At 53.4% G+C, this 17,697-nt stretch overlaps 7 protein-coding genes across 7 annotated transcripts; 3 read left to right on the plus strand and 4 right to left on the minus strand.

Moving 5' to 3' along the window:
• Positions 1-11: 11 nt before the first annotated feature.
• On the minus strand, positions 12-1,205 carry NCS54_00416200 (Gamma-glutamylcyclotransferase; the record flags this gene model as incomplete). Its single annotated transcript, XM_053149709.1, has 1 exon — positions 12-1,205. The coding sequence occupies one exon, from the start codon at positions 1,203-1,205 to the stop codon at positions 12-14; it is 1,194 nt and encodes a 397-aa protein (XP_053005684.1).
• A 1,010-nt stretch (positions 1,206-2,215) lies between these two features.
• On the plus strand, positions 2,216-3,296 carry NCS54_00416300 (Hypothetical protein; the record flags this gene model as incomplete). The annotated part of the gene is made up of 3 exons (XM_053149710.1): positions 2,216-2,447; positions 2,524-3,089; positions 3,141-3,296. The coding sequence occupies 3 exons, from the start codon at positions 2,216-2,218 to the stop codon at positions 3,294-3,296; spliced, it is 954 nt and encodes a 317-aa protein (XP_053005685.1).
• Positions 3,297-3,777: 481 nt separating this feature from the next.
• NCS54_00416400 (Hypothetical protein) lies at positions 3,778-6,082 on the minus strand (the record flags this gene model as incomplete). The annotated part of the gene is made up of 3 exons (XM_053149711.1): positions 3,778-3,846; positions 3,901-3,979; positions 4,029-6,082. The coding sequence occupies 3 exons, from the start codon at positions 6,080-6,082 to the stop codon at positions 3,778-3,780; spliced, it is 2,202 nt and encodes a 733-aa protein (XP_053005686.1).
• A 491-nt stretch (positions 6,083-6,573) lies between these two features.
• Positions 6,574-7,431, plus strand: NCS54_00416500 (Putative PNPOx domain-containing protein; the record flags this gene model as incomplete). The annotated part of the gene is made up of 3 exons (XM_053149712.1): positions 6,574-6,684; positions 6,769-6,943; positions 7,007-7,431. The coding sequence occupies 3 exons, from the start codon at positions 6,574-6,576 to the stop codon at positions 7,429-7,431; spliced, it is 711 nt and encodes a 236-aa protein (XP_053005687.1).
• A 424-nt stretch (positions 7,432-7,855) lies between these two features.
• On the minus strand, positions 7,856-9,669 carry NCS54_00416600 (Hypothetical protein; the record flags this gene model as incomplete). Its single annotated transcript, XM_053149713.1, has 3 exons — positions 7,856-7,919; positions 7,978-9,346; positions 9,402-9,669. 3 exons carry the CDS (start codon positions 9,667-9,669, stop codon positions 7,856-7,858), a joined length of 1,701 nt encoding a protein of 566 aa, XP_053005688.1.
• Positions 9,670-13,717: 4,048 nt separating this feature from the next.
• On the plus strand, positions 13,718-15,750 carry NCS54_00416700 (Protein kinase domain-containing protein; the record flags this gene model as incomplete). Its single annotated transcript, XM_053149714.1, has 2 exons — positions 13,718-15,310; positions 15,364-15,750. The coding sequence occupies 2 exons, from the start codon at positions 13,718-13,720 to the stop codon at positions 15,748-15,750; spliced, it is 1,980 nt and encodes a 659-aa protein (XP_053005689.1).
• A 1,165-nt stretch (positions 15,751-16,915) lies between these two features.
• On the minus strand, positions 16,916-17,285 carry NCS54_00416800 (Hypothetical protein; the record flags this gene model as incomplete). Its single annotated transcript, XM_053149715.1, has 2 exons — positions 16,916-17,084; positions 17,140-17,285. 2 exons carry the CDS (start codon positions 17,283-17,285, stop codon positions 16,916-16,918), a joined length of 315 nt encoding a protein of 104 aa, XP_053005690.1.
• Positions 17,286-17,697: the final 412 nt, after the last annotated feature.

Below are 17,697 nucleotides of genomic sequence, written 5' to 3' on the forward strand. Positions count from 1 at the left end.
GTCGACTCTTTTTATCTGCGCCATGAACTACTGTGACTTTCCTGAACAATGATGACGGGTATGCTGCGCATTCGACGGGCAGGCCGAGGTGGCAGAGGTGGTGGTGCCCCGACGTCCGAGGTAGCCCGTTGACGGTTTGTGGTGGGGGGTCGAAGAGTGTTCTCTTGGTAGTACTCGGCAACCTGTTCAGATAATGGCCTTGGGGGAAGGGGTGGTGGTTGCGAGTAGGCATGCGAGCGTGCTCGCCTGTGAGATGGTCCTGACCGTCCAGAGGTATTCACGACTACTCTTGGGGGGTCCTGGCTCCTAGCTCGACGAGCTGCCTGAGATTGAGCCTGCGTTGGTCTTGAAGCTCGTGCCAGGCTAACTCCTGGGGCTGATCGAGCTGGTGACGGGTTTGGAGTTCTCTTTGAAGCAGCAGCAGCACCGGCAGGTCTCCTGGCTTCTCGAACGGGCTGCTTGACAGCCTTTCTTCCTGGACTCGGAACCTTTCCCACAACCTTGGGCTTGGTAGGTGTTGTTGCTGTTGTCCCAGAACCTGTTGTCTTTGGCGCCGTGGTCTCCTTTGGAGTTGTTGCCGGTACAAACGGCCGGATACAGTTGCTGATGTAGTCTTCAGCAACACCCAGGACCCTAGCATCGGCGATGCCCAGGTTGATCCGGTTTATGTATTCCTCCTTGGGCGGGCTGTCGACGATGTACTGAGGACTGATGTACACTAGCACATTCTGCTCCCAGTGTGGATCGTGGTTGACGGATCTCCTCTGTTCTGCTGCCATCTGACGTGCCTGGGCTGGACCTCCGTTATTGACGATCCAGGATACGGGCCGGCGATATAGAGACGACTCTGCACGCCGAAGCATGACGGTCATGTAGCACTTCTGGTAGGCATTCTTGGAGACACCTTCATTGACATCCAGGCGGGACTCATCACGCTGGTTGATCTCAAAGACGAGACCCTCGACCCAGTGACCGTCAGCCTCCATGACATTAGCATATCCACGCTCGTTGATCTGCCAGCGGTAGTGCCATAGCTTTGCACTGCCGATGAGCTTGCTGCCGGGGCACCGGCGCTTCATCTGCTCGAGGTGGAGGTTGCTGCCATAGGCGAAATAGTACTTGTTGGTGGCGGCGGCGGTAGCGGTGACCGGGGCGTGCGAGGCCATGCTGTTGAAGATGATCCGGAGGCAGGAAGCTCCGTGCATCCGATGGCCGGAGTGTATGTATGTATGTATGTATGTGATGTGTGATGTGTGATGTGTGATGTGAGTGCGTGTGTGAGTGGGCTAACGAGATTGGCGAGTAGGGGGAGAGTAGAAAAAAAAGGGAGATGCGTGAGGTGAGGAGAGCAATTAGTGAGCTAACGGAGATTAATGGATGGGGGTAGGTTGGCTCCCTCGCAAGAGGCACGTCATGAGTTGACGGTCAAGCCAGGCGAGGGCAAGGCGAGCTGGCGAGGCCAGAACAGTTCCGAGGAGGCGGAGCGAGATGCGGCGTGTGGACCATCGTGTGCGTGTCGTCTGGCGGTGATGTCTCTGACTTGTGTGAGAGTCACATTGGGCAGCAAGGGCCTCGACCAAGAGCCAATTGCCGTCGTCCACGTTCAGGGGGAGGGTCAGCCTCTAATAGCAGAGCACGGCAGAGTCTGACGGGGGCCCGAATGCCTGGGTCCGACGTGGGCGCCTCCCCAGGCTGTGACAGAGTAAAAGTAACGTTGAACAGTCATCCGATAGCCTCACTGTCAATTGAGACGCTACGAGACGGCCCAGCCCGTTGCCGCTAAAGAAAGAAGAAGGTTGGGCTACTCCTCCTCTTCTTCCGGCTAAGGCCCCGGCCCCACACGGACTAGCCTCCGTGATCCCCGGCGGGTGGACCCGCAAGTGACAGCGACCTGGGCTCTGCTTCGATTCTGCATTAATAGGACGGAGACTTTTTTTGCTTTTCTTTCTCCTTCTCTCCTCTTTTCGAGATGTGACAGCTTCAGGTCATGCGGGCAATGTTTAAACTGAGTTGAGCGCCAAAGAAATACGTACAATTTGCTCGTGTTTTTGTTGAGTTGAGCAGGGCGAACAGACGGACAGACAATGTGATACGGCAGACGACATACATACGGAAACTTTTAGAGGGCCTCATATACACAAGCAAGCTCGGGTCTTTTCTCTTACCCTTTCTCCTTCATCTCTCATCCTTCATCGAAGACAAGCAAACGTCCATCATGGTTAGAAACTACAACTTTGGCATCGAGATCGAGGCCGTCGCCAAGCCGTACGGCGGCGGTGAGAGCTTCACCAACGTCGACTGGTATCGCCAACTCGCCCAGAAGCTGCGAAACCGGGGCATCGAGGCCGTTCACGACGACAACTCCAGGTACAGCAAGCATCCCGAGTACTACGGAGGCAAGTGGTTTGTGACCAGAGATGGCTCCTTGAAGAGGGAGCGGCCCATGGGTGAGTTTATATACTAAACACAACATTTCACAAGTCGTGATATTCTTGTCTAGTTCGCCACTGACGTCGTCACTAGTTTGCATGGAGGTCGTCTCCCCCCGCCTCGACACAACCCAAGAGGTTAGCAGCATCCTCGGCGAGTTCTGGGAAGCCATGCGCGTCCACTTCAACCCCCAGAGGGACGTCTCTTGCGGCGGCCACGTCCACGTAACGCCCGTCTCCCTTCACAACAAGTTCTCCCTGCGATCCCTCCGTCGCATCGCCTTCGCCACGGTCGTCTACCAGGACTTTGTCGCCGCCGTGCTCCCACAGGCGCGTCGCCAGAACCAGTACTGCCGCCCCAACTCGCAGAGCGAAGGATCGGGCCTCCACGACACTCTCATGCTGTGCGGGAGGAGCAATGCCTCCCTGCACAAGGTGGCGACTGAAATCAAGGCCAAGGGGTCCGAGACGGAGCTATACTTTTACATGCAGGGAAACCGCTACGTGCTGTGGAACTTTCAAAACATCTTTCCCAACCCCAAGACGGGCAAATGCACGGGAACGGTCGAGTTCCGCGGCGGAAACCAGTTTCTGAGCACCAAGGGGACGCTGGCCTGGGTGGCATTTGTTTTGGGATTCATCACGCTGGCGATTCAGGAGGTAAGAGATTGCTACTGTTTATTCATGTTAGTCATGCTGACCACTCTCTAGGATCTGCTCAACAACTTCACCTCGTTCACATCACAAAAAGACCCCAAGTTTGAAGCTCGCCTCCAAGATTGGTGGGTTCGCATCCGCAAGGCCGCAAAGAAGTCCAAGCTTGCGAGATACCTCCCCGAGGACTACACCAAGATGCACACGAGGTAGACTGTGGCTACCATATTTCATTCTGAGAGAGTCTGAGACTCAATCGATAACTACCTTCTTTCATTTTGGGTTTACGACTTACGACCGGGAGTTAGATGTGATTTCAAGGCGTTTGGATATGGGCATTTACAGGAATACAGACATCACATACTTACAAACAGACGGTGTAAAGAGAAAAGACCTTCCAGGACATCTTGGAAAGCTGGCATACAGTTACAGGCAATATCTCACTCTTTGTTATTATCACGGCTGGAGTTGGTAGTATTCAGAATAGTATTTAAACTTGTCTCATCATTGCAATCCTAGAGTCTAAGAGTCATGTAGATCCTCTCCTTATCAAGAGACTACATAGGCCAGGCCCTCTTGCAACCCAACGTAGCCTCATTCGTAACATGAGTCGCACTGAAAGCCCATGTATTCGCATAAAATTGTCTTCCTTATGACGCCCCAAAACCCGACATTATCATGGTATTCATTGTCCTCAAGTCTCTCCCTCCTTGGCTTCACCCTCTTCAAACAAAACCAGAACTGTTCCAGCTTTGCAAATGTCCTACAACCTGTTAGAATCATCTCGAATAGGAATGGTTGGGCTTTTATCACTTACCCCTTCCTTGTGTGCTAGCTTCTTGATCACGCCGTCCTGTGGTGATCGGATGACAGTCTCCATCTTCATCGACTCAATCCTATGTCGTATTAGCATCGTGTTTGACAGGTCCGCAGAACAACACTTACACAACAAGAGGCGCTCCCTTTTGTACTGTCTGGCCCTCTACTACCTCATTCTTGAGGATCTTGCAAGGCATTGGTGCAGCAACCGACGCAGTCGCCTCCTTTAAGCCGAGTGCCTTCTCATACCACTGGGGTGGTAGGAGGACAAGATCTGTCTTGACTCCATGTTGGAAGATGGTGACCTTGGTATCGTTGTCTGTATGCTGGGGCACCACGGAAGACTGGATTCGCTCCAAGGGAAAGTATGACTCCAGTTTCATCACCTCGCCCTCTGGCTCTGGCTGGCATGCGATGTTGGTGAAGACTTGGGGCGTCTCTTCACCCTTGCGAGAAACGACAACATTGAAAAGGTTGTGACCCGTCTGTGTCACACTGGCTTCGACAACTTCGCCTTCCTCCTGGCTGTATCCGTCTAGGATCTTAAAGGCAAGCTTCCGTTCACCGATGGTGTTGGCCTCGCCAAAGCCTAGTGTCTGGCCATGGGGCACAGAGTTTCGGAGCTCAAAGTTGACCATGCCTAGAGCTGCTTGGGCGAATACCTCGTTCTTGATGTGTCTAGGCTTGAAGAGCTCGTCTCGCCACTTGTCGATGAAGCCCGTCTCGACGTCACCGGCAACAAAGGCGTCAGTCTGGCAGAGTCGCTTGAGGAACTCGATGTTTGTAGCAACACCGACAATCTCGTAAGCACGCAGAACGCTCTCCATCTTGGCAATGGCACGCTCTCTTGTATCGCCTCGCACAATGAGCTTGGCAATCATGCCGTCGTATGCCTCCGAGATTGTGCTGCCAGATCGGAATCCCCAATCCAGGCGGACATCCTCACTCTGCAACTCGGTAGGCAGATAGGCACGCACCAGCTTGCCTGAATCAGGAATGAAGCCCTTCTCAGGGTTCTCTGCGTAGATTCGTGCCTCGATAGCAGCACCCCTTTGGTTCATCTGCTCCTCAACCTCTGCTTGAGTCAGGGGCAGCTTCTCGCCAGCAGCGACTCGGAATTGCCATTCCACCAAGTCCAAGCCGGTCACCATCTCTGTGACGGGATGCTCCACTTGGAGTCGAGTGTTCATTTCCATAAAGTAGAACTTGTTGGTGTCCTTGTCGAGGATGAACTCGACAGTGCCGGCACCGACGTAGCCCACGGCAGATGCAGCTTTCCTAGCCTTGTCCCAGAGGTCATGTCGAGTTGCCTCATCCAGATCAGGAGCAGGAGACTCTTCCAGGATCTTCTGGTGTCGTCGTTGAACACTGCAGTCTCGCTCGCCAAGGGCAACAGTGTTCCCCCACTTGTCGGCGAATACCTGGACTTCAACGTGCCTAGGACGGACAATGTACTTCTCCACCAGCATGACCTCGCCGCCTTCACCGAAGGAGGCCTTGGCCTCGGCACGAGCACTCTTGAGCTGCGTCAAGAACTCATCCTCTGTCAAGACAATTCGCATTCCCTTGCCGCCTCCTCCTCGTACACTCTTGAGGAGAACAGGGAATGTGATCTTCTTGGCGTGCTCTAGAAGCTCCTGCTCGCCCTGCTCCGTGCCATGGTAACCCGGCACACAGGGAACGTTGGCAGCAGTCATAATTTCCTTACTGCGAGCCTTGTGTCCCATGTCGGCCATAGCAGTAGCTGGGGGTCCGACAAACACAATACCCTCCTCTTCGCAGCGCTCCGCGAACTTGGAGTTCTCTGACAGGAAGCCATATCCGGGGTGTAGGGCCTGAATACCATTCTGCTTGGCCAGCGCAATGATTTTCTCGCCGTCTAGATAGGCATTGGCAGGGCCGAGGCCAAGTGATTGGAAACCCGACGAGGCATGCCAGGAGCCAGCGTCGACATCGGTGTAGACTGTGGTAGCACGAATGCCGAGGCGTTCGGCAGTACGGTTGATACGGATGGCGATCTCGCCTCGGTTGGCGATAAGGACCGAATTGATCGGTGTATACTTGGGAGTAGAAGAGGAGGAGGCAGTAGAAGCAGAGGCCGCACTGGGAGAGGCGGTCGTAGAGAGGAGACGAGGGAGAGGCTTCAGAGGAAGACGACGGTTTGCGCGGAGGGAACGCATGGCGGGCGGTTGGAGAGAGAGGAACCCAATTCAGAGACAGACAGCAATGGCAGCTTCAGAAGGCCTCAGGAGGGGAGGTTTGCAAGGAGAAGCATCTGAAGAAGAGGAAAATTTATTCGAAAAGGACCTTCTCGGTTGATGACCCTCGTTTCTAATGCCGTGAATGTGCTATGCCGTCGGCTTGAGAGGTCCAAGCCGGTTGAGGGCGAACGTGACCGCGAGGAACCGCAAGTAGCCGGGTAGGACTTCCCCGGACGGCAGCTCTTGCTAGATCAATTGTTTAGCTCGCTCTGGGGAAGGTGCTGCTCCGCTACGTCACATGCGACTGCCCCTCCAGCTCCAGATCGATAGTGATAGATGACTAAGCTTCAAGCGCTGTCATCATTCCTGCCGGGAGTCGCGGAATGTGCCGAGTTGGAGAAGCTGCGTCGAGACGAGTTCCATCCTGGTCAACTCCATCATCAACATCAACAAACACTCATCATCACACAATGGATCAAAATATACCACTCAACGCTGAGGCCTCTCAAGGCGACACTAACAAGCAGACAACATCGACGCTTCCCCCAGACGTTGTCCAGTGCCTTGAGAATGCTCGCTTCGTACGCTGCACCCCTCCCCCGCATCGCCGACAGCCCGTTGCGTTGGATATCATCTCTAATACAGAAGATTGACATTGGATATAGCTTCATCTGGCAACATGCAACGACAACATCCCACAAGTATCACTCATGAACTACACATACCTGCCTTCGTCGCCTTACTCCAACTACCCGGTCATCATCATGACCACGAACCCGGCATCTCGCAAGACTATCAATCTTGTCGCAAACCCCAATGTGTCTCTACTCGTCCACGATTGTACGTCGCGCATCTCATTCTTCGATTTTCATCTGTCAGGGTTGGCGTGCTAATCTCAGCTAGGGGTTTCTCACCGACCACCTACCCATGGCCGCCGCCTCTCTGGTGGTTCCCCCGGCCCCGAGCAACGCTCCAGCCTCGCCTCCCTTCTCCTCAACCTCAACACATCGCAGCTATCTAGCATCAGTGCCACCATAGGAGGTGCCGCCCGTTTGGTGCCCAGCGGGACTGAGGAGGAGCGATATTATCGCCAGCAGCATCTCGAGAACAACACCTTTGAGGAGGTCGATATCCAGCGGATTCAGCAGGGCAATGGCAATGGCGGCAATGGCCCCGCCCAGGACGGCGGCCGCAATTGTTTCGTGGCTGGCGAGGAGGTCAGGGTTGTGTCAGTGGATATCAGGGATGTGCGCATCAGCGATTGGAAGGGAACCGTGAGAGACTGGGAAATCGTGCCGACTGAGAACTTGGTTAATGGCACTAGCTGATCGAGGGGCAGTTTCAGGTCATTCGTGACAAAACAATATCATTATTTAATGTTGGTATCAGGCTGTGCTTGCAATCACGCTCGCTGCCACACTTAAATGAGCTTAACAATACAAGCTCTTATACTAGGTCGTTCCTCATACTAATTCTAAACAAAACTTGACCTTGTGCTGCTTGACAGACAATCCCAAGTGATGTGATAACATACGCAAAAGACGCAATTCCTAAAAGCCCAGTCCATCCAAGTCGGGTCTGGTCCCAACAACTCAGATCTGCCTTGTGGCACCTATTCGTATATTGTCCATTGTATAACTCTCGCCTCAACGCCCGCACATGTTATTTCAGAAAGCAAAACCAATCGAGTTCCAAGCCGAATCGACAATGTCGTGTTCGTAGTTTTTCCAATCAAGGAAGTATAGAGATCTATCATCGAGCCCACTCGACAACCTCGAGGGCCATCATTACCAGAATAAGAGTGGAGGGAAGAATCCTGTCAGGTGTTAGCGCATCTCGGGCTGCATTTTGCCGAGGGACCGGTTTTAGCTTACCAAATGACATAGCTCTGGAACAGAATTCTGCCCATGGTCTTCTCAAAGACACTGTTGATCTGGCAGATCTGGGCCAGCTGCAGAGCGCTAGGAGCGCCGGTGAGCAGGAAGCAGACAATGACAAAAATGGGATCGTCAAGAATGCTGACGGGCACGTATTTGGCCATCAGCGCGAGCATTGGGGCCATGATAGCGGTGGGCAAGACCATGCGGCAAAGGAGCGAAGCGACCAGGAGCTTGTTACCGATGCGCTCCTCCTCAGGGTCAAGAGCTTCATCCTTAGCCATGGTGTTGCGCGCAAGGTTGGCACCCAGCACAACCAGGATCAGCGGGACAGCGACATCTCCACTGGAACGGATAGCGTTGGTGACACTGTTCTGGACAAAAGAGCCCTCTTCGAAGAACAGACGCTGAAGGGCAGGGATGGAGGCGACCAGGATGGCAATAAGCATGGCCCAGAGCGGGGGGTTCATGAACTCCCAGATGAAGTTGTTGAACTTCTCACCGACTCGCTTCATGAACTTCAGGAACGACTTGACCGGAGCGGGGGACTTCTGGTACAAGTTGCAGACACCCTTTGATGTAGCCTTTCCGAGGCGAATGAAAGGGGCCTTTGCCGATGAGGTCGCTCGCGCCAAGAAACCACGGGACTCCTCATCGTCTTCCAACGATGGGACGCGAGGGAATGTCTCAATACCACCCTCGTTGCCGTTAAGATAGCCGTTGGTTCCAACCTGTCCCTGGTGGTTCTTGGAAGTGGTCTTCTTGGAAAGAAAATCATCATCGCTAGAAACAGCCAGAGAAACTCGGGAGGCATGGGCAATAGGCGTGCGACCGGCAGGGTCATAGTTTTCCGAATCGATGCTCTGGCGATCTCCCTCGTCCTCGGTTTCCCCATCAAGGCCGTCGATCAGAACCTCAACCTCAGGTTCCTCGTGTTCTTCATCGTGATATCGCTGTCCTTCCTCGGCGATCTGCTCGCGATACTCAGGATACTTGTCCTTGGAAGCCAAGAGGACGTGATAGCCCCAGCTCCAGCGGACGAGCTGACCAAGTTGCTGAAAGATAAGGAGATATAGGATGCCTCGGGCACCGACCTCATCATCGTTATCTCCAGGAACCTTGTCCCAGTGCAGGCCCTTGAGTGTCTGCGAAAGCGAGAGAACGAGAGAAATGGGCAGAGAGTTGGAGTTGCCGAAGACGCCCATGGCGGTGACAAAGTTGGAGGCGCGTCTGTTGAATCGGAACACCTTCGCGACGAGAACGGACACGGTCCAAGACACAAAGGTCTGGACGATGAAAATCACGGGAATGATGGCGAGGTCGGAAAGCTTCTCAGCGTTAAGCTGCGAGGCGAGCTTTGTGAAGACTGGTAGATGTTAGTGTCTGAAAGAGCTCGCAAGAGGTTTATAGGCGCGACATACTCAGGCATGGTGTGAACAGCATCACATTCAGGTTTGCCAAAAACTTCTGCTTCTCGGCATCAAAGTGGCCGAGTCGCGCGACGATGTAGCCTGGCAAACTGACACAGACTACTTCGAGGACGGCCTCAAAGACCAGGAGGCAAAGATGCCCCAGAGAAGGATGCGACTCATGAGTGTTCGCTAAGGTCTGCAGAGGCAATTCGTATGCATCTTGGGCCAACTGCGTCAGCCGGAACGACGGTACCGAAAAGGTCCGCAACGAAGCCATCAAAAACTGGCGATGCTTCGTTTCGTCGTCGTCGTTGTTGGTAAAGATGGAGTAAGCGTTGGTGTTGGTGGTCGGCGCAAATCGGGGGGCGATAAGGGGAACTCTTTTATCGGGGGGCGCGCAGGCTGCGACTGCGACTGCGAAAGATAAGGCACCCAGGCAACGACCAATAGTGCCAGACGCGGGAGGATCAGGGGAGAGCAATTAAAGGCAAGACTCTCTGAAATTGGCCAGGCCTTGCTCTGTTTTAAGGTTGGAAGAGGGAAAAAAAAGTAACGGCAGTGATGGCGAGATCAAGGAAAAGACGTGGGAGTGGGCTCTTTAGATGGGGCGAAAGGCGGCGGTGCCGGCCATGGCAATGGATTGGATCTTGGATACCTGGAGCAAATCCATGATGCACGTTCCCCCATGGTCGATTGATAACCTAGTTCAGCTAGGTAAACTATGACAAAGGCTCTGCGCTGTCAAATGCCCCGTCGACACTTGCATGGGCTGCTCGGTTACAGTAACTCAGAGCTGGAGCTTCAGGTCCTTGAGAGCTGTCTGCCGCTTTCTTTGTGACGGGCACACCAACCTGCAACTCTCCCGGAACAAGCTTTTGAGCATATGCGCCCTGAGGTAACCCAGCCATTGCCCGAACCGTCCGGGGCAGAGCAGCTGAAACCTTGCCGTGGCGTCAGGGCGTGGGTGATACACACAAGGATTTCCTACACTTTGATGACCGCGCCACGCGTCTTTAGGAGGCCAACTATCGATCAGAGCAGGCTCCAATTGGGCTCCCGCTGCGACTGTGCTGTAACGAGGCCACGTCGACGCGACGCCTCAATCGATGACTCCCCTCGCGAGCCATCCAGCGAATCGGTCGCTGAGACATTCGCGAGCAGCAGCAAAGCTGATTGATCGAGACGAAGCGACGTTTGAAGAGGTGACGGAATCCATCATCAAGCGTCCCGGGGTGGCTTGAACAGGGGTAGAGAAAAAAGAGTTGACCTGGGCGGGGCGCCAATGGACTGGACTGTGGCGCCATGGCAACAACCGCCTTCGTCATGGCTTAATCAAGGCACGTTGTCCATCCCTCCATGCTCAGAGGTCGGCAGTGGACAAGCCAAGAAAAGGTCCAGCCCAGGATTCGGCTGAGGAGAAGGCGGCTGTGCTGGACGATCCAGCCATGGGCAAAAAGAAATTCCACGAGACAAGTCACGAGACTTGAGGAGAATCTTTGATCCATGAGACACCAGCCATGAACTCCTTTCAATCCGACCAGAAGGTAACCTCAACATCCAGCCATAAGCCCGTTGGAAACTTCAAGGGGTTTGAGTGAAATTATTATTCCCTTTTGCCTGCGCTATGGCAAAGCCCTTGCATAAGCTCATCAAGCATTCCTTGGCAGGTTACTTGCTTCCGTCGCCATGTGTAAAAGTCCGCGTTCCAGGGGTCAACGTAAAATGGCCAGTGGCCAGACATGTCTGGCATGAGAGAATGATGCATATCACACAACCATCCCACCAAGGTCAGAGACATCCTCAAGGTGGAAGTGAGTGTGCTTTGATCGCCCGCACGTCAAACGCGGCGAGGGAGCATTGGCAGGCCAGCTCCCCCACGTGGAACGTGAGGTTTGGAGCCCCGATGCCATGACGATTGGGGCTGTCTCAGGCCTGGTCTCCAACTCCAAGGGGTAGAGATGTGCAGTCTGTCATGATGCATGCACACGCGAGCAGGTAATGTTGACGGCAAAAACGAGACAAGATATCATTGTACTGTCAGTCCTTTTCCAGTTGGTACTCGAGGTTGGCACAGGTTGTTTTATGCTGCGCCAGTGTCAAGTTGGCTTGTTAGATATCAGCATGCCTTGGAATATTACCAAAGTGAAATCAACATCTCCAATTTTCCATCCACACTTATCTCCATCGCGATAGTACCGATACATGTCTCCTATGTCTCTGGTCGACTGATAGGCGTGATAATCTTGTGCTGTTCCAGATACACCTGTTTCGTTTTGTCTTATCTGGTGATTAACCCTCTCTATGATGAAAATCCATGCATATCTTTACTCCTATTGATGCCATGTCAAAGATGTTCATCGTGGGCAGCGGGTAGCGGGGATATCGCCGACCCATCACTTGCACCGCCAAGGCAGGGCATCAAGCAGGTTACGAGGCGATGCAGCCGACTGGGCCGAGGCTGATAAAATAAGACGCACACCTGACACTCTGATTTATAATATGAGATGCACTAATACTTGTGTCGGTCTAATTTAACCTGCGGTGTTTCTCCTATGCCCATCCAAGTACCCACCTCTAGCCAAGGCCTGCTTCAAGCCACAGTTTGTATCGACAGCATCAACGTCATCGCAACAGCTTCCCCATCGACGATGGCGTCGCAAATTTCCCAAAATCAAGGACGAATCGCGCGAGAAGCCTTGGAAAACCATACTCCTTCCCGAACGGCGCATTATTACCCATTTTATCATATGGGCTTGCGCAGCCGTTTCCTCTTGGACGTGGTGCTAAAAATGTCTGGAAAATTATCGTAGAGATTGACGGATTACATCACCGTCTCGGCACCAGCGATCATTGACCTCACTGAATTGCGGTCTCTGAAAAGATGAAAATCCCATTTGGCCATATTTCTGGGCCCATTTGGCACTGGTCACACAATTTCAGTGACATTAGCGCAGATTTCTGCCCTCCCCTCCACTGCAAAAGGTCGTCGATAGGTTGGATCCCTGTCGCAACCTAAGCCCGCCGCGGGGAGTTCCATCCATCGCCAAGTACTTGTAGTGTCCAGGGCAGGGATAGGGGCATTCGCCATGAAGCCACCTGAAGCGGCGCCCAGTGGCAGCGCCGGTGCCCAGCGTGTCCGAGGGGAGAGCTGCGCCGTAATTTGGACCGGATTTTTTGCTGGTTAGGTTGGAGGTTCCACGTCCGGTCAGTCCTAGCCAACCTTAACCAAATACCAACCTCACCACCACCACATTCTCGCGCCTTTCTCACAAAACCATCACCATCCACTTCACCGTCGTCTTACTCTTCTCCTCCTCACAGCGACCTCCTCGCAACTTCTGAGCTTCCACTGCGCATCCCTACCCGCGCAGACGCCGCCTGCAGCTTTACACAAGTCATTGGCCCCTCGTCTTCCCCTCCCTCGCTCCTCTGTTCGCCTGCGCAAGCCTGCCCGCAACCCCGCACCCGCACCCGGCCACTTGCACGTTGCCCGACCACAGAGACGCGCCGGATCGGATGGATACCTGAGCCAATTCCATTGCCTTTTTGCGGTTCATTGCAGCCAGGGGGATTGTCGAGGTACGAGTGCAATCGCCATGTGCATCCGGTGGCCTAGCCACGAGTAGCAAGAGGCGGCGCATCAGGAAAAAGAAACGCATGCTAACGGCTGAGTCTATTTCAGATCCCGCCGAGAAACCTCCTCGTCGACCCCTCCTCGAAGTTCGTGAACCATCATCGACCTCGTCCCGCGAACATCACCTGTTTTGGGCATATCATGGTTGAGAGGTGGCTTCTCATGATACAGTTTGGGTAGAAGCTCCGCAGCACCCGCATCCCTGTTCGCGCATCCGCCATCACCTCCCAAGTGCAATATCTGCACCCGACGCAACACAATTTTCAACCCGCTCAAGGGCCATCGATCCCGATATCACAAACCAGCGTGCCTCTTTGGGCTTCTTCGTCCCCGGTCTTCTGCAACCTTCATCCTCCGGCGACAAGGCCCCCAGTCGCTTTGGTCGCAGTCTAGAGTTCTAAAGGTCTAGACCGCCCGCTGCGAGCCTCCGTCTAGCTCCAAAAATCGCACCATCTGCTTCCCCTCCATCCCTCCTCTTCGTACCCATCGAATCGATCGCGTCCCGTCTCCCGATCGACAGCTCCCCGCGGTCCTTGCAAGCTGTCTCTCGTGACCTCGACGCCGCCTTATCGAATTTTGTTCTACCACCTGTTTTCCGCTGTTGGCAGAAATCCCGATCCTCCACCATCACAACTTGCTCAACAGTCTTGCTTCGTCTCTTTTACCTAGGTAGCTCCGCCGTGCCCTTCCGATGTCCGCCTCCGGCTCGGTTCCGGCCACGCCGGACGACTCGTCCTTGAAGGAGTTTTCCACACCTGCGTCTCCAGGCTCTGAAGACTCGTCCGAACCAAGCACACCGCTCGAATCTCCCAGCCACGACAGCCCCGATGAGCTCCCGAGAAGAATGCCGTCGTTACGGTCCGTGTCTGATCCCCCCAACATGAACCCGAATTCGACAGCCATGGGTCTCTTGGGTATGGCTAGACATCCTGTGTCGACGTCGTCAAGCTTCGCCGGAAGCGGTGGTGCCTCGGTAGAAAACAGCATCATGGCCAAGGCGCGGGCGTTACATCAACAGCGAATGCAGAAAGGCATGTCGCCCGCTGGCGGTGGCCCTATGTCGCCTGCGGGACAGTCGCCAACGGGTAGCATGTCAAACGGTTTCCCCGCGAATCTGCGCATGCCTCCTAATATGCAACGGCCAAGCCCCGTCTCACATCCCAGGTCCGCTCCCATCCTCCCGAAACCGTCATTGAGCGAGAGGAGGGCCAAGATGGGCGGTGGTATGGGCATGAAGCTGTCTGATATGGGCGGAGCAAGCCCTGCCCCGACCACCGGCATGAGGCGAACAGGTCCTCCCGGGAAGTTGTCGGACATTACAGGCGACAAGCCTGGCCAGCCACAATCGAACGGAACGGGTCCTACAGGTCAGGGGTCGAAGATGGACGACTTTAAGAAATACATCGACACTGAGAAGGGTTGGGTGACGTTTGATGGCGCTGCCACAATTACACGGACCGGAGTCAACTTTGCCAACGGCCAGACCTTTAGCATCTCACTCGACGAGGTGGAAACGTTGGCAGAGCTGGGCAAGGGTAACTATGGAACCGTCTACAAGGTGAGGCATGCCAAGAGGAGAGTTCCCCGGTTCGGTCAAGGTCTCGGTGGAAAGCCCGTCCCTGTCCAGTACTCGCAGTCGGACCCAACACCAGTAAGGCCGGCCGAGGATGGTGCCGACTCAGAAAAGAGCGACGGCACAACCGGGACCATCATGGCCATGAAGGAGATGCGGTTGGAGCTTGACGATGCCAAGTTCACAACTATTCTGAAGGAGCTCGTCATCCTCCACGAATGTGTTTCACCTTACATTATCGACTTTTACGGTGCCTTCTTCCAAGAGGGCGCTGTTTACATGTGTATCGAGTACATGGACGGCGGGTCCATCGACAAGTTGTACAACGGAGGTATCCCAGAGAATGTGCTACGAAAGATCACATACTCGACAGTCATGGGTCTCAAGTCCCTCAAGGACGAGCACAGCATCATCCACCGTGATGTCAAGCCGACAAACATCCTGGTCAACACACGCGGCCAGGTCAAGATCTGCGATTTTGGCGTCAGTGGTAACCTCGTGGCCAGCATAGCCAGGACAAACATCGGCTGTCAGAGCTACATGGCGCCGGAACGAATCTCTGGTGGCGGTTTTGCACAGGCAGGCAACGCAGACGGGTCATACAGCGTCCAGAGCGATGTCTGGAGTCTAGGTCTGACCATTATCGAGTGTGCCAAGGGTGCCTACCCTTACCCGCCTGAGGTGTCATCCACCATCTTTAGCCAACTGAGCGTAAGTGACCTCATATATCTTCAACCATGCCAGATAACTAACTGGATCAACAGGCCATTGTCGAGGGCGAACCACCGGCTATGCCAGAAGAGGGCTACTCGGATACGGCCAAGGACTTTGTCAGAGCGTGCCTCCACAAGATCCCCATGAAACGACCAACCTATGCCATGATGCTGAAGCACGCATGGCTTAGCGAATTCAGCAAACCCCAAACGATTACTGAAGAGGCGGAGGAAGGAGACGAGGTCGAGAAGGTGGCAGAAGCTGTCGGCAAGATTGACCTGAAGTCATCCACTGAAGACGCCGAGGTAGCAGAATGGGTCAACAACGTGTTGCGCCGAAAGGGAGAAGGCCTGGATAGTGACGGGCCGGCGAGACCAGCATTGCACACAGCACCACTCGACACTGTTAGTCCGGTCTCGAGCCCGAACAATGCATGAGTGCCGCAGCGAGGATGTCAAAGCATCAACGGAGAAAACGAACGAAAACGTTGACCCGCCAACAGAGCAGGTATCTGGTTGGTGAAACAGAAGAGGGATTCTGAAGGCAGACAGGCAGGCATGGTGCAATAGATCCATGTGATGGCTCAGCTTGCAGTTCTACCTTTGTTGACGAGACAACAAGCACTGTATTGCTTGCGGGATTTGTCTATCCCCTCTGTTGGTCCACATTTGCTATTGAATTGAATTTTCCTGGAAAACGCCCTGTACACGCTTTGGGATGGTTTTAGACGGACATGGGTTGGATCTATGCATATTTCTTTTATGGACGAACAGAACTAAATAGGGGTGAAGGGGTGGCGGTTTGGGAACGGCCAGCGCACCACATTTTTGTTCCTCTTTTTTTTGTTTTGTTTTGTTTCCTCATGTACGTATACGAAGGGATGGAAAAGTGAATGACACGAGAAGAAGGGATGGGAAGACAAAGAGAGGGCTTTGAGGGCGACTTCGGGCTTTCGTTGGGTTAAGAATGGCTGAGATGAGATGAGATGCATAGTGAGTGGGAGGATGTGTGAAGTAAGACAAGGAGGAGGAACAAGAGAAATAAATGGAAAAAGTTGAATACCATCGTGGTCGGTCAGCATACTGAATGAATTTGTGAGTGAGCAAGGTTTCCATCGATCAACGGTCATCGAGTTGGATGTGCTTTGAGGGACTCTTGGCTGTGAGTCTTGTTTAAAGCCAGAGCATATTCTCAAAAGGGTCAAGAAACAAACGAGGCAAAGCATCTAATAACTCCTCTCTAAGGTCATGACTTCTATGATGAGTGGGCGAGGTTTCATAAAATACTAAAATGATTAAAGAGATATGATAAGAGAAACCTTCCATGGGTCTCTTCTATGATATTTGTAATCATATTCTACTTTTATTACTATCCTTAGAGCAGGATGTGCTCATTCCTTTGCCAAGATCGGTGTCTCGTTTGTTTCTTGGCCCATGTGGTAGTTCCTATCCTTGAGCCTTGAGCTTGGCCTGGCTGTCGGCAAACTAGGTAGCACGTAAGACGCCGAATTGACTGTCGAAGATGGAGATGCCCGCCCCAGAGTAGGACGATATAGAGCACCCATATCATTCCTCAGGCGTTTCAGTTAGGGGTACTGCTCTTTCAGTAGGCCTTCAACAGCATGGTGGTGGCGGTATCATCGCTCGGCCAGATCAGCTCTTCCCAATGGCATATCTTGTCCCAGATGCTATACATGAAGCCACAGAAACCGAGAATGGGGAGTGCTACCAAAGCTGGGCCACGATCCCAAGTCTTCTTTTGGGGGCTGGGGCTTTACAACATCAGCTTATCTAGAAAGCAAGATGAGAGGTACTTAGAAAACGTACAAGTCTGTAAAGTAACGCTTCCCCTCTATTCCGGGCTTCCAGTTTATGTCGAAGATGGTATTCGTCCAGTCTGCGTCGAGGGGGATAGATTCCCAGCCAGGGACTGGTGGGAGAGGCTTCACTTCCGAGTCGGTAGACGCCGGCATCGTCTCTAGAACGATCGTAGTAGTGGCAGGTGTATTCTATCGGGAGGCAGAGGGTAAAGACGTGTCTATCAGGAAGCAGACCAGATATGGGCCATGTATTTTTATACGTTTAACCACTTTATGAAGATGTCATAGGCGCAATGCCTGGCGCCTTCAAACTTCAAATAACCTTCGTTGAGATGCATGGCAAAAGCTTGATGTCGAGCATGGTATAGTAAACAAGCTATTTCCCCCCTACGGCCAGCTTGTTTCCTCTCTCCATGTCTAAACTAAGCGGCCAGGATGTATGTTTAGTCAAAGTTACTACACGGCACATTGCGCCAAAGATGAACCCAGGTCACGAAGCTATCCATGGATGGCAACAAAGCTGACTGCTACACTGGGAAACTGAGGCACTGCGTTATTCATTGTA

The sequence above is a fragment of the Fusarium falciforme genome, chromosome 3, assembly GCF_026873545.1.
Source record: "Fusarium falciforme chromosome 3, complete sequence".
Lineage (NCBI taxonomy): Eukaryota > Fungi > Ascomycota > Sordariomycetes > Hypocreales > Nectriaceae > Fusarium > Fusarium falciforme.